General features: G+C 35.1%; 1 protein-coding gene and 1 long non-coding RNA gene across 29 annotated transcripts in view; one reads left to right on the top strand and one right to left on the bottom strand.

The window, feature by feature from the left end:
- LOC145657565 (uncharacterized) overlaps positions 1-15,114 on the bottom strand; it is a 128,762-nt gene that overhangs the window by 17,485 nt on the left and 96,163 nt on the right. The window lies entirely within an intron of this gene.
- Positions 1-15,114, top strand: part of ttn.1 (titin, tandem duplicate 1) — a 142,833-nt gene that overhangs the window by 36,958 nt on the left and 90,761 nt on the right. For 14 of the 27 annotated variants that reach the window (XM_081713255.1, XM_081713272.1, XM_081713256.1 and 11 more), the window contains 29 exons: positions 67-147; positions 285-552; positions 1,058-1,267; positions 1,376-1,453; positions 1,540-1,566; positions 1,706-1,762; positions 1,854-1,898; positions 2,772-2,846; positions 3,273-3,347; positions 3,541-3,621; positions 4,040-4,216; positions 4,545-4,721; positions 5,277-5,453; positions 5,782-5,970; positions 6,229-6,330; positions 6,621-7,121; positions 7,390-7,476; positions 7,771-7,905; positions 8,090-8,326; positions 8,741-8,875; positions 9,137-9,355; positions 9,507-9,605; positions 9,803-10,381; positions 10,702-10,788; positions 11,488-11,571; positions 11,753-11,836; positions 12,028-12,108; positions 12,476-12,514; positions 12,953-15,064. In XM_081713255.1, the coding sequence (XP_081569381.1) occupies positions 67-147; positions 285-552; positions 1,058-1,267; positions 1,376-1,453; positions 1,540-1,566; positions 1,706-1,762; positions 1,854-1,898; positions 2,772-2,846; positions 3,273-3,347; positions 3,541-3,621; positions 4,040-4,216; positions 4,545-4,721; positions 5,277-5,453; positions 5,782-5,970; positions 6,229-6,330; positions 6,621-7,121; positions 7,390-7,476; positions 7,771-7,905; positions 8,090-8,326; positions 8,741-8,875; positions 9,137-9,355; positions 9,507-9,605; positions 9,803-10,381; positions 10,702-10,788; positions 11,488-11,571; positions 11,753-11,836; positions 12,028-12,108; positions 12,476-12,514; positions 12,953-15,064 (6,298 nt within the window). The remainder of the gene's footprint in view (positions 1-66; positions 148-284; positions 553-1,057; positions 1,268-1,375; positions 1,454-1,539; positions 1,567-1,705; positions 1,763-1,853; positions 1,899-2,771; positions 2,847-3,272; positions 3,348-3,540; positions 3,622-4,039; positions 4,217-4,544; positions 4,722-5,276; positions 5,454-5,781; positions 5,971-6,228; positions 6,331-6,620; positions 7,122-7,389; positions 7,477-7,770; positions 7,906-8,089; positions 8,327-8,740; positions 8,876-9,136; positions 9,356-9,506; positions 9,606-9,802; positions 10,382-10,701; positions 10,789-11,487; positions 11,572-11,752; positions 11,837-12,027; positions 12,109-12,475; positions 12,515-12,952; positions 15,065-15,114) is intronic. The other 13 variants (XM_081713268.1, XM_081713273.1, XM_081713247.1 and 10 more) reach the window with 12 other exon arrangements.

Raw genomic sequence — 15,114 nt, 5'->3', positions numbered from 1 at the left:
AACCTTTTTTTCCTATAATTATAGGTATGAAGATGTATAATCTTTGGTGTTGTTTTTTTCAATCAGGACATTGAACGTATGAGAGAATCTGATGAGGATTTGGCTAAACTTGTGTTTGATTTGCAGAGGAGAATGGAACAAACTGAAGTATGATTGTTTTTTATGGTTCACTACCAACCAAAATTATAAGAAACTATTTTGGAAAATTCAGTTTTATCTTAGCTTTTGATGCCTTCAACATGTTTGTTGATGATTGAACTTGTGCACTTACTTACTTTTTACAGCCCATTACCCTGCTTAATGACATCAAAGATCAAACTACCCAAGTTAATAAAGAGGCAGTGTTTGAATGTGAGATTAAGATCAATTACCCAGAAATCACACTGTCTTGGTACAAAGACACACAGAAACTTGAAACCAGTGGCAAATATGATGTTAAAGTAGTGGGAGACCACCACTTACTGAAGATCAAGAACTGTCAATCCAGTGACCAGGGAAGTTATCGTGTTGTTTGTGGTCCACATATCTCCAGTGCCACTTTGTCAGTGTTGGGTAAGTCCTCTCTTCTTTGTCTATACTTGTTTTTATTCATTACAGAGATTCCCTGCAGAGAGTAATGGGTGAAAGGGCAAATTTTGCTATAGTGCAGGAGGAATTAATTTAATAAGAAAATTGTTAATGGATTTCGGTATGAACATTTACATCCTTTGTATCTTAATTGTTCTTCTTCAGTAACAGTAGCTGGAACAGAAAAACAAGTGGAGAATTATGCAAATATACATCCTTGGGCTATCCCAAATATTTTAGTTCTGTTTTTGTGTTATAGCAATAATAATAATAATAATAATAATAATAATAAATATCAAGCATTCTTTTGTTTTCTTAATACTCTTGAATTGCTCAGTTGTCTGTTTTTTTTCTTATTAGCATTAAAAAATGCTAAGTGAATATTGAGTGTTCATTACAATGTATTTTTTTCTCAGTTTAATTTTGGAGCATGGAAAAATATAAAATTTGCAATTTATCAGAAGATAATCAAATCATATCTTATTTCTAGCTGATCAGATTCAGTTCACTAAACGCATTCAAAACATTGTGGTGAAGGAACGGCAGACTGCTACTTTTGAATGTGAGCTGTCCTTTGACAATGCAGTTGTCAAATGGTATAAAAACTCTTGGGAACTTAAAGAGAGTTCAAAATATACCTTCAGTTGTGAAGGACGGCGTCACTTTATGATTATCCATAATGTAACATCTGATGATGAAGGTGTGTACCTTAAACAATTTTAGCAGTACTTCAGTTTGAGTTCACTCTTGAAAGTTTAAAGATTCAATTATAATTTACAAATGAATTACCAACAATGTTATATTTTAGGTGTATATTCAGTGATTGCACAGTTGGAGCCTATGGGTGAAGCCAAAAGTACAGCTGAGCTTTATCTGTCTAGCAAAGGTACGAATTAATTATTAGACTAGCATTTATATGACATGTATGCACAATCACAGTTACTAGTAATAATATTTTACCTCCTCTTACAGAAATTGATCTAGGAACAATTTCTTATGGTGAGTATTTTAAAATAGATCCTTAGTAGCTTGTCAGACAGATTAGTTGAGTTCCCAAACTAATATTCTTCTGCAAAATCAAACAATTTAGAGTGATATAAATAATTAACACACAAAACTCCCACTCTCAATATTTTAGATGTCCCTGATACATCATTACAAGTGTCTGAAGTGTCCTCTATTATTAGCTTTAAAGGTAAGACTGACACTTTAAAAAGTGACATATTTAATAAAACATTTACTAAGCCATATAATTATAATAACTCTTTAAAACTCTCTCATTCAAGACACATCAGATCATTATCATTATGAAGAAAAGACTGAAATAACAGGTACAATTTCTAATGTTAATTTATCTGTAACCTTATTTCTCTTAACCGTTTCCTGCCATCATCATTGTAATATGTGTATTCATCAGCAAATCATTTGTTGCAGTCATCAACTAATATTAGCTTATAACCATAATGCATAAAGCATCCTCTTCTTCCCCATATGTTAATGTTTAACTTCTAATGTCTGTTTAGAAAATACTGTAAAAGTCATAGTTTTGAATATTTTCATATTAATTAATAACCAAAATAATTAATATTGGTTGACTGACTGTGTGAAATCATCATCATAAACATTTTATTTTATTTAAGTAATGCGAATCTAAACAATACTTTGTTAAATGTCAGATTTATTGACTTATGTAAACTTAAACAAAGAGTAAGCTCAGGTTGTTGTTTCATTATTTTTGCATTGCTTTTTTAAAAATGTTTATTTGGGCACAATTTATTCTGGTATCATAGAGTATGGACAGTTGGACAGTTCAAGAGGAAAGATTAGCTTGTGAATTCTCATCAACTCGTGGTATACTGTGGCTAATATACTGTTGTCTCAGTGTGACTAACTGAGAACTTAATATTTTGCTCACTTCATCTGTCTAAATTGTTTTTTATATTATTGATACATTTTATCTTTGTTTGTCTTGAGCATTCATCTGTATTGTTGATGGTGCTTGGTTGACTGCTATCTTCTATTTCCCACTGATGCACTTTTCCCTCCTTATTTCAACTGCTGTGAACTCACATCATGTGATATCTGTTTTTACTGATTCCTTATACAATTCTGGTAATATATTAAGTCCACACGTGCCCCTACAAGGTCTGTCTAGACTTGCATGAAGTTTATTTTATATGTCTAAAAATGTACTTGTTTTCCAGCAGAACCAAAGAAGCCAGTTGAAGAGATTGTTCCCAAAATTCTGGCAGAAAAGACAGAAGAAAAGCCCACTAGAGGTATTTAAAGCATCAACATCAACAACAAAACAATGCTTGCAGAAGGCATAGATTATGGCCATCACAAGAGTTTAAATTAACATTTACCACTGCTAAGTCATACCTTTGGTTTGCTTTAGATGGAACTCTCACATCTCTGTTATATGTCGTCTTGAAACCATTCTGTGCTTCCTCATTCAGTGCTATCTCATATTTTGAGAGTGTGCATTTGTGTGAGACAGACCATGTGTCTTATGTATCTGTATCATTATCGTACTCTTTTCAGTGCTATATTCCTGATGAATGGTTTTAGTCCTTTTATTTTTGTGCTTTTGCACTTCTTTTAACACTTAATACACATCTTCTCAGACTCGATTAACATTTGCTTAGCAGTTTATTGGTTGACATGTTCAGCAGTTTAATTTATCAAGGTATATGTGTTTTAAGTACCTGAAGTTGCCAAGAAACCAGAAGAGAAACCTAAAACAACACTTGCACAGAAAACACCAGAACCACAGAAAGGTATTTATACTGTATGTTTCCTATGTCTGTCTTGTTTATTTATCTCAGGATACATAAATATGTTTGCACATTTTTTCTTTTTTCTTGCATCTCTGTACATTTGTGAATTATGTGCATTTGTATTTGTGCAACGCGTGAATAGACATTGTCTGTAATTGAATTTTATTCTTGTTATATTGATCAATTTCTCAAGAACATGAAGTCAAGAAACCTGTAGAGGAAATAGTCCCTTCAATAAAGGTGGCCAAGCTAAAAGAATACTCTGCACCTAAAGGTATTGTAAAAAGCCTGTTTTTTTTTGTTGTTTTTTTTTTTATTTGTTTAATTATTTTTGTTTTGCTTTTTTAAATGTTTATTTGTGCACAAATTATTCTGGTATCATCATTTAAAAATCATAAACTCATATTCTCATCATTTAAAAAAGCCTGGTAATATCTGAAACCCCAAATATTAAATCTTGTGCATGTGGTATTATGTAAAGTCTTTTGTGGTTCTCAGTATGTAAATTGTCCTCTGTATGTTGGTTTCAGTGGATCTTAACATTTCTACATGTGATTTACAGTGTTTCACTGGTTTTCTTAATTTAAAATCTTAATGATGTTATTAACAGCCTAATAATGATTAGATGCTGTGTTTGTACTGTCAGCTAGACCCATCTCCTTAACACTAATAGTTCCCTCTTTTACCTAAAGATGTTCAAAAACCTCCAGTCCCTGTGACATCTGAGCCCAAACTTCAGGTGCCACTTGAGCCTAAAGAGGTACCAGTGGCTGTATCTGAGCCAGAGCCTAAACCAGAGCCTACACCAGAACTTAAACCAAAACCTAAGTCAGCAGTTACAAAGAAACCTGTGCCTTCCCCAGTCAAAGGTAATGTTTTTGACTGCTGTCTATGCACTGTTGTGTTCTCAGTCTGTTCTTTTGTTGGTGTCTCTGTTGGTGCCGTGGTCTGCCCATATGTCAACTTATGTGCTGTCTTCATTGTCAATTTTTCATGTAAAGTCTTCATGTAAAAAATTATTTTTGTTTAATTAATTTATTTTTTTAATGTTTATTTGGGGAAAATTTATTCTGGTATCGTAGATTATGATAGGTGGACAGTTCCAGAGGAAAGAACCTAATAATGTTTAGTTGCTGTGTTTGTGCTGTCAGCTAGACCCATCTCCTTAACACTAATAGTTCCCTCTTTTACCTAAAGATGTTCAAAAACCTCCAGTCCCTGTGACATCTGAGCCTAAACTTCAGGTGCCACTTGAGCCTAAAGAAGTACCAGTGGCTGTATCTGAGCCAGAGCCTAAACCAGAGCCTACACCAGAACTTAAACCAGAACCTAAGTCAGCAGTTACAAAGAAACCTGTGCCTTCCCCAGTCAAAGGTAATGTTTTTGACTGCTGTCTATACACTGTTGTGTTCTCAGTCTGTTCTTTTGTTGGTGTCTCTGTTGGTGCCGTGGTCTGCCCATATGTCAACTTATGTGCTGTCTTCATTGTCAATTTTTCATGTAAAGTCTTCATGTAAAAAAAGAAAATTGTTTACTTATTTTTGTTTTGCTTTTTTATGTTTATTTGTGCACAAATTATTCTGGTATCATAGAGTATGAGAGGTGGACAGTTCCAGAGGAAAGAGTAGCTCGTGAATTCTCATTCTCATCATTTAAAAAAGCCTGTTATTATCTGAAACACCAAATATTAAATCTTGTGCATGTGGCATTATGTAAAGCCTTTTGTGGTTCTCAGTATGTAAATTGTCCTCTGTGTGTTGGTTTCAGTGGATCTTAAAATTTATACATGTGATTTACAGTGTTTCACTGGTTTTCTTAGTTTAAAATCTTAATGATGTTATTAACAGCCTAATAATGTTTAATTCCTGTGTTTGTGCTGTCAGCCAGAACCATCTCCTTAACACTAATAGTTCCCTCTTTTACCTAAAGATGTTCAAAAACCTCCAGTCCCTGTGACATCTGAGCCCAAACTTCAGGTGCCACTCGAGCCTAAAGAGGTACCAGTGGCTGTATCCGAACCAGAGCCTAAGCCAGAGCCTACACCAGAACCTAAACCAGAACCTAAGTCAGCAGTTACAAAGAAACCTGTGCCTTCCCCAGTGAAAGGTAATGTTTTTGACTGCTGTCTATGCACTGTTGTGTTCTCAGTCTGTTCTTTTGTTGGTGTCTCTGTTGGTGTCGTGGTCTGCCCATATGTCAACTTATGTGCTATCTTCATTGTCAATTTTTCATTTAGTCTTCATGTAAAAAAATTATTTTTGTTTAATTAATTTATTTTTTTAATTGTTTATTTGGGGAAAATTTATTCTGGTATCGTAGATTATGAGAGGTGGACAGTTCCAGAGGAAAGAGCCTAATAATGTTTAGTTGCTGTGTTTGTGCTGTCAGCTAGACCCATCTCCTTAACACTAATAGTTCCCTCTTTTATCTAAAGATGTTCAAAAACCTCCAGTCCCTGTGACATCTGAGCCCAAACTTCAGGTGCCACTTGAGCCTAAAGAGGTACCAGTGGCTGTATCTGAGCCAGAGCCTAAACCAGAGCCTACACCAGAACCTAAACCAGAACCTAAACTAGAACCTAAGGCAGCAGTTACAAAGAAACCAGTATCTCCCCCAGTCAAAGGTAATGTTTTTGACTGCTGTCTATGCACTGTTGTGTTCACAGTCTGTTCTTTTGTTGGTGTCTCTGTTGGTTCCGTGGTCTGCCAATATGTCAACTTATGTGTTGTCTTCATTGTCAATTTTTCATGTAAAATCTTTTATTGTCTTTCGGTTTCCCTAAATATTATTCTTAAACTGCACTTTTGGTCTTTCATGCAATATTAATTGTCCATCTGTAATACACTGTCAGTTTCTTCTTCATTTCATTGTTTGGTAAAAGAAGTAGAAGCTCCAGAGAAGAAAGATGCAGTGCCAAAGTCAGCATTAGTTATTAAAAAGGAAGAGATTTTATCCCCAAAACCATCCATGACTCCATCAAAAGGTAACTGTAAGAACTGGAACGTGACAATTGTTGTAAATATTTAATTAATTACATTATATCAGAAGTTGTTTTGGTGTTTACCATTAATGTTTATCACCATACCAGGTGAAATGTTTGTGTTCTTGAAATGTTTGTGGTGTTTGTTGTGTCGACTGAAGTTTTTTTGTCCAAATTCTTAATACCTTAATCCTATTCTTTTTTCACGCTTTGAGTTGTTGCACTCAGCTGAGTGTCATTCTCACCTCTTTCTCAGTGTTAATCATATTGTCTAATGATTATATTTTTTAAAGCTCCTGAGGAGGTGAAGATAACAGAAATGTTAAAAACAGAGCCAGATAGAAAATCTATCGATGCAAGAGTTGCTCCTGAGCCACCTAGACAGGAACTCCAATCAACTCTGAAGGCTGAGTTACCAATAAAGCAAGAGCCTTCTTGCACCTCTTCTGAACCTGCAAGGAAACATGAGGTGGTATCTGTTTCCTCAGAAATACCAAAAGCTGAGCCAGTAAAGATGCCAGAGTTTACGCCTGCCTCTAAAGAGCTACTAAAAGCTGAGCTGGCTAAGAAGCTGGATTCCACACCTGAACCCCCAAAAGCTCCCAGAGCAGAACTCTCAAAGAGTACAATCCTAGAGCTGCCAGCAGTCTCTAAACAGATACCAAGAGCAGAGCCAGATAGAAAAGCAGAGCCTAAATTTGATCCCTCAAAAGCCCCAGAAGTAGCACCAGAGCTACTTAGGATGAAATTTGAACCACTCAAGAAAAGAGAACAGGAGCCTCCTCAAGAAAAAGGTACCATTATTCAAATATTTATTAGAATGTTTATTCTGTTCCTACATTTACCCCATTATCAGTGAACATAAGCATTTAATGGACAAGTGTTCCATTGGATACCCAGAAATTATGCCCTATGTTTTGTGTAAAATTCATGATCAGAAATTGCAACCCAAGTCCAGATATTCCTGAGTTTAAAATTCAGGTTTGTCCTTTCTCTGTGTGTATGGTCATTAATGGGTTTTGGGTTTTCTGTTTGTCTTGTAATGTCTCTGCTTTTAAAAAGTGGTGGAATATAAATTGGTTGAAGTGCCATCTGAGAAAATTCCTATGGCTAAACTTCAAAAGGAGATGAAAATGACTCAGACAAGAGGTATGCTTGGTTGATCTTGAGGGTTTGTCCTCCATGGTACTCAATTCTTGGAGTCTGTGTTCTGCCTATACTAAACTCTTCAGAATAAATGTGATGTATTCAGATGCAGTGTGCAAAATACATTTTGATAAGTGACTAGTTTTCTGGAACAGTTTACACCAAGTCCTTTAATAAACATCTTTTAAAAGTGTATAGTTTAGTAGGTATTACACATAGGTCTATGTGTGTAGAAAAGCCTTTATTGCATATAGTCAGAAACCAAGTTAGCTGATCCTAAGTATGCATTGTTCAAAGAACCTGATGTAAAGCTGAAGTTGGATGAAGCTGTTCCCACCACAACTATTACAAAAACAACAGCTATCCCTAAAGAAGTTTCAGCAGAGAAAATGAAGCCTATCCCTAAGACCAAAGAAACTCCTGCAGAGAAAGGTATCCCATTCTGGCATTTACTCAGTTGTATCATACTATGTAGATTATAACAGAGCAAATGTTGGACTGATAAATAGGCATACAGTCATCCAATATCTTGTTTTTGTGTTTAAATGTCTGTGTTGGTGAATATTCTTTGAACACCGATGCATGGTGGAATCTTAAAATTCTTTAATCTTTAAAGTCTTTGCAGCATCACAGAGAGTTGATCATATGCAGAAAACAATGGAAATTTCTAAGATAACAGAGAAGATTTCAGAGACGGGGGCTCTTTTTCAAAAAGAAATCTCATGTGAAAGACAAAGCATTTCATATCAGCCTTTTGAGACTTCAGTAAAAGTGGCTGAAGTGAAATCTGCAAAATTGTCTTCTGAGATAGTTATAAAACCTCAAAAGGAGTTGGAGTTTGCTCCTAGCAGAGGTATGCTTGACTGGTCTTGGGAGCTTCTCCTTAGGACATACAAATAGTAATTGTGGATTTTTCATTGTGTTTGTCCTTAGCAGTAAGTGTTCATAATACAGTGTGTACCAATAATAAAATATTGGCATACTATACATCTACATGTAAAATATTTTGGCAAAGTGTCAGATTTGGCAGCATTTTTCCTACAATTGAATAGAAGGAATTGGTAAAAAGAAAGCTCAAGGAGAGGAATATATATTTAGTTTGCTGGTAATGAGTAAATGAGTAAGTATAGTTTAAAATCAGTATGTATAGAATGTAGGTATAAATGCCAAGTATTGGCATCTAAATGGATTTACCATTTTTGCAGTTAGCTTTTGTTCTGTAAATGGTTGGTAATCTTATGAGCTGAATAGAAGTTTCTATTTAAAGAGCATGAAGTGAAGCAGAGGTCAGAAGAAACAGTCCTGAGTACAGCTATTGCACACGTGACTGCTAACATTCAAAACAAAAAAACTGAGAAAATAAAGACTACCCATGACACTAAAGATTCTTCAGCAGAGAAAGGTATTCCTATTTTTGTTTTATTTCATATTATAAATTTTATTTATACAATTAATGGGTTGAAATTTCAGATGAATAAATGGAGATTAATAAATAATAGTATAAATGTAGGTAGGATGTCAATATTAAATGGATATGGATCTTGTATCTTGTCTAACTGCATGGTGATGATATATTCATATATCATGTTTACATGTCTGTATTGTTGAATATGCTTCTGCTACTGTGGCATGATGCAACTTTAAAAATCTTTCATCTCTAAAGACTTTGAATCTTCAAAGCAAGTTGAACAAATTCCACATTCAGTGGAACTATCTAAGAAAACCGGGGAGGTCTCAGTGATGGAAGAAATGATTTCAAGAAAGGAAATCTCATACAAAAGTAAAGATATCACATATCAGCCTAAAGAGACTGTGATTACAACTGGAGTACTATCTGAGAAAGATACCATGGCTAAACCTCAAAAGCCAAGCCTCTACAAAGGTATGTTTTTGATATGATGTAGAAGGCTTTCTCCTCTATGGTAGACATCTATATTTCCTTTAGCCTTAGCACTCAATATTACTATCTGAAATTCACTTTTGCATTATATATAAAGTTTTAGTATATAATTAATTCAAATTATTGTTTAAAGAGCCTAGAGTGAAACAGAAGCTAGAAGATACTTCCCCTGCTGCAATTATTTCAAAACAAATAACTATCCCTAAAGCAAAAGAGACACCAGCAGAGGAAGGTACAATCTTTCTACTATCAGTCATTATGCATTATCCTTTACACATCCTTTTAGAGAGATGAAACTTTAACAAAAATGTACATATATGTTGCATGGTTATATGGTTTCTGCAGGATTATTGTACACAAGAATGTGCTTTAAAATTTTTCCCTACTTGGTACAACCTTAAAAATATTTTATTTTTAATATCTATGCAGCTTCAAAAAGAGTTGAACAAATCATACACAGAGTGGATATTTCAAATAAACCTGAGACATTTTCAGAGATAAAGGAAGTATGTTCCAGAAATGAAGTCTCATATGAAAGTAATGATATGCATTCTAAATCTGAAGAGACATTGTCGTATGAAGCAGGGGAGGTTTATGCAGAAGAGGAAGTGACTCACAACGAAAATGCTGAATTAGAGTTTTCACTGCAGCAAGATGATCTCCCATCTTTAGAGACAAGGGAAGAGAAAAACAAGACAACAAGGAGTTCTGCTGTTGTAGAAGAAGTCAAAAAATCTCCTGAGATGATACCCAAGAGCGATGTTTCACAAATTAAATCAGAGTTCTTTGCTGATACAATGATGGCTTCAAAAGATCAGCCTCCCCAAGAGACAAATTTCAGCAGTGAAAAAGATGGTGAAGCTTGTTCTGTACTCCTGGATAGTCATGGGAAAAAGAGGCTGCCAAATGAACCCCAACAAGTAGCATTACAAACTACTGTAAAACAAAAATTAAAACCAAAAGATGATGTTGTCAAATTGAAGAAAGAGCTTAAAATGCCTGAAAAAGGTATTTACCAAAAGTACATAAATGGAATATCTTTCCATTTCTTTGTTCTTCACTTTGCCCAAACTTTTGTTTGTCTTATCTGGCACTGCTTGCCGATTAGGCAAGTGAAATTGTCTTATGTTCATATTTTCTTCTCTGAATTTGTCTATCCAATTCTTGTGGTCACTACTCTTGAATATGCTGTAGCTCTTAAATTAGACAAAACTAGCATCAAACAAAATGATCCACTTATTTGATAAAAAGGGTTATAAAGCTAACTTTCTTTAATCTGATTTGATTAAGTCATTTCTTAATTGACAATGGCTTGCTTTTGTTTAAAGAGTCAACTGTGGAAAAGAAGTCCACACCTGAGTTATCAGCAGAGACCGTAGCACCAAGTGAACAAAACGTCTTTCCCCACATGGGAGGTAGAGACTGTGTTTCCATGTGTTCTATGTCTTTCACTATTGTTCTCTTATCTGTCGTTAGTATGTTTGTTTTGTCAGTTGTATCATATTTTGGTTTCCTTTTCATATGTTTTGTCTTTCCTGTAATCTAATACATCCATTTTCATGCGCTTTATCATTTCTTAATTGTGACAATGGCCTGCTTTTATTTAAAGAGCAAGTTGTGGAAAAGAAGCCAACCCTGGAGTTACTAAAGGCAAAAGCAGCAACACCTGAACAAGAGTTTTCTTGCTTTTTGTTCTTTGTCTTTCTTTCAATATTGTTTTCTTGTTCTTCAGTTTTAGTACAGTGTGAAATTGTTTGCTTCATCAGTTGTGTCGTACTTTTTGTGTTGTCTGTTCTGTAAAACAGTGCCTCTGTCCATACACATTGCCCATTTCTTAATTGTGATATTTAAAGAGCCAATGTTAAAGAGGCCAATGTTTGAGATACCATCAGCAACAACAGCAACAACTGAACAAAAAGTCTCTCCCTGCATGGGAGGTGGAGTCTTGTTTCTATGTTTTCTGTGTTTCAGTACTGTCTTTTCTTCTTTGCCTTTAGTACAAGGTTTTCTTTGTCGGTTGTCTTGTGTTCCTCTTTATATGTATTTTGTCTATTTGACAATACAATGCACTTTATAATTTCTTAATTGTGACATGAGCATGCTTTTATTTAAAGAGCACGATGTTCAGAAGAAGCCAGCACCTCAAGCATCAATACCAAAAGCAGCCCCAACTGAGGAAAAAGTTCCTCCCCCTCAAGGTAGAGTTTCTGTTTCCACGTTTTGTCTTTTCCTGTTGTTCTCTTTCTGTGTCTTTAACACAGTGTTTGCTTTTGCAGTTTTATTTTGTGTCTCTCTTTATGTGTTTTGTCTTTTTGGTAATACAATAGTTGTTTCCATACATATTTCTTAAGTGTGACAGTAGCATGCTTTTATTTGAAGAGCCTGATATTCATAAAAAGCCAACACCTGAAGAATCAAAGCCAACACTCTCACCACTTGAAGAAAAAGTTTTTCCACCTGAAGGTAGAGCCTCTTTCTATGTCATCTTTGATTCTCCCCACTGTTCTTTTCTTCTGTCAGTTGTCTTGTTTTCCCTTTATATACATTTATTTTGTGTTTCCCTTTATATGCATTTGTTTATTTGACAACAGAGTACACTTTTCCATAGACATTTTCATTTCTTAATTGTGACACTGGCGTGTTTTTATTTAAAGAGCCAGCTATTCAAAAGACAATACTTGAGGCACCAGAGTCAACACCAGCACCACTTGAGGAAAACATTTCTCCACCTGAAGGTAGGGTCTCTGTACCATGTCTATGTCATTCAGTCACTACTGTTCTCTTTAACATTGTCTTAGCATTACTACATCTTTGAGTTTTATATATGCGACATATGTTTGTACTTTCATGTTATTCCCTACTTTTTATTTGATTTATTAATTTGCTAAAATATGACTATTATTGTGTCATTATGATATATTTTAACACTTACTTGCCCCTCACCAGCCAGAATTGTTTATCTAAATAATTGGCTTTTCCATCCACAATTCATTTTAGGTAAACTCTTTAATGCCTCAGTCCATTCAAACAAATATCATAACACTTAGGCTTCTTGTGGTACACGTCATTAAACTTGTATGATTTTATTATGTTTTTCTGTAGACAAAGGCCCTGTTGAAACTCCTGGACCAGTCCAGAAAGGTATGGTTTCATTATGTGAATGCCACAGATTTATTACTTGTCTCCTTATTTATCTCTTAATTATTGTACTTGATTTGTTAAGTTTACTTTTATTGTGTGTCTCTGCATCATCCTCTCAATTTTGTCAATCTTGTTCTTTAGCTTACAGTTGTCATTTTCTATGACAACATGATTGTGACATGTGTGAAACGAGGTATTGCTTTATGTACCACAGTTGGCGATAACACATTTCACTTCAGTTAATTTAGGTGATTATTTCAATTCAGTGAGTAATTTCATAACATTCACATACACAATTACTGTCATATTAAACAGTAACAAATCTCCTGAATTGGCTAAACTGAAATGTCACTGACACCAACTGTGATGGATGTTGTATGTTTGGCTGTCTGATGTCCTCTACTGTGCTGTCTGATGATGTGACATTTATCACTTTAGAAACATCTAGCACCACACGAAATTTTAAACACAAGGGTAAGATCCGCACTGAAGAAGAGAAACAAGATATGCCAATCTTAAAGAAAGTCACAAGGCAATCTAAAGACAAGGAAGAAAAAACTGAAGTTATGACCCTCGCAAAAGTGATCAGCTTTCAATCTGAAGAACAACCAAAAGAGGTGACTCTTCAGAAAGTCGAGAAAGCTGAAGCTTTTAGGGAGGAGAAAACATACTCAGTAGCAGATACTGAAGTTGAAATATTTAATATTTATGAAGTAAAAGAGGATGATTTGGAATACAAAAATGTTAAAAGAAATGAAAAAACAAAGGTTCTGGAAAAGGAAGAGTATTTTAAAGTAAAGGATCAAAAAGACACTCTGATTCCACGAGTAGAAAAAAGTGGTGATTTCAAGAAGAGCAAGGTGTCAAAGGAAGAAGAACATAAGACACCTCACTTAACTTTCAAAAAAGGATCCAAGTTACCTTCATCAGAGATGGACCAGGAAACTGTGAAGCTGAAACCAGTTGATAAACCTGATCAGTCAGAGGATACTGTTCCAAAGAAAGACAAGAAATATGACAAGATAAGAGACAGATTTGCTTTTCAGACATATGAAAAATCTCAAAAGGATGAATGTATTGCACATATAAAGGAAAAAGAAATGACACCCACAGTTAAAAATGATGAAGTTATTGCATCAAAACCTGTGATAGAATCTGAACAAAAAATCTCCCCAGAGCCTGAGAAGGTCATTACACTAAATACTGAAGTAGAGGTAGAAAAAAGTGTGAATTTTGAGAAGAGCAAGATACCAAAGGAAGAAGAACATAAGACACCTCACTTAACATTCAAAAAAAGATCCAAGTTACCATCATCAGAGATGGAGCAGGAAATCGTGAAGCTGAAACCAGTTGAAAAACCTGATCAGTCAGAGGTTACTACTCTAAAGAAAGACAAGAAATATGACAAGATAAAAGACAGCATCATTTTTCCAACACATGATAAACCTCAAAAGGATGAACATATTACACATATGAAGGAAAAAGAAATGACTCCCACAGTTAAAAAAGAATATGACAAAAAAGAAAACACTTCTAAACATGGAAAATCAGGGAAAAAAGATGTGGAGCTAAGAAAGATGCCCTCCCCAAAGGTCGAGAAACTAATAGAACAAAAACCTTGTCCCCCCAAGACTACCCTAGTAATCAAAGCAGAAAAGGTTCTAAAAGATGATGAAAAAGCAAAAGATTCAAAAAGGAGTAGTCATCTACCACAGGGAACCAAAGACAAAGAGGAGATACTGCTAAAACCCCTTGAACTTGCCAAAAAGACTCCTTCACCAATGGCTCAGAAAGTAAAAGAGGAGAAACCATGTCCTCCCATGACCACTCCAATACCCACATCAGTAAGCATCCCAAAGGAAGAAGAGAAACCAAGAATTTCAAAAAAGAGTGGTCATTCTCCAAAGGAAATAGAGGAAAAAGAGGAGATATCATTAAGACCTGTTCAAGATGCCAAAAAGGTTCCCTCTCCAATAGCTGAGAAAGTAAAAGAAGAGAAACAATATCCTCCCATGACCAAACTAATAACCAAAACAGAAAAGATTCCTAAGGAAGAAGAAAAGGCAAAAATTCTAAAAAGGAGTCGTAAAGAAGAAATATCACTAAAACCTGCAGAACTTGCAAGAAAGGGTACAGAGCTAAAAAAGTCACCTTCATCAAAAGCTGAACCCAGTCTAGTGGATAACAGGTCCAGTGCCACAGAACCTGAAATGGTTTCACCAAAAGATTTAGTTGAGTCTGTAACACTAAAAAAAGTTCCTAAGAAAATCACTCCTCAAGAGGACAAGACAACTCTGGAAACTTCTTTAAAACCTGATAAACTAAAGATACCATTAATAAAAGAAATATCTCCTGGAGCTTTGCAGCTGGAAAAGGTTCCAACTCAGCAAGAAGAAATGTTAGAGGAAGAACCTGAGGTTGAAAAAGAGGAAGAAGAAGAAGCGTGGGGGTGGGAGCTTGTTCCTGATGGAAGTTTTGAATCAGAAGATTTTGGTGTCTTCTTGGAAGATGTAGCTGTAGAAACTCCAGGAGACATGGATGACAAGAGAGGTGAGAAGGAAATGGAGACCTCACCATTGGTATCTCATTCCAGCACCTCC

Source organism: Electrophorus electricus, chromosome 4 (genome assembly GCF_041902795.1).
Source record: "Electrophorus electricus isolate QZ-2024a chromosome 4, ASM4190279v1, whole genome shotgun sequence".
Classification (NCBI taxonomy): Eukaryota; Metazoa; Chordata; class Actinopteri; order Gymnotiformes; family Gymnotidae; genus Electrophorus; species Electrophorus electricus.
Note: the sequence above shows the minus strand (reverse complement) of the source record. Positions and strands in the feature narration are given on the sequence as shown.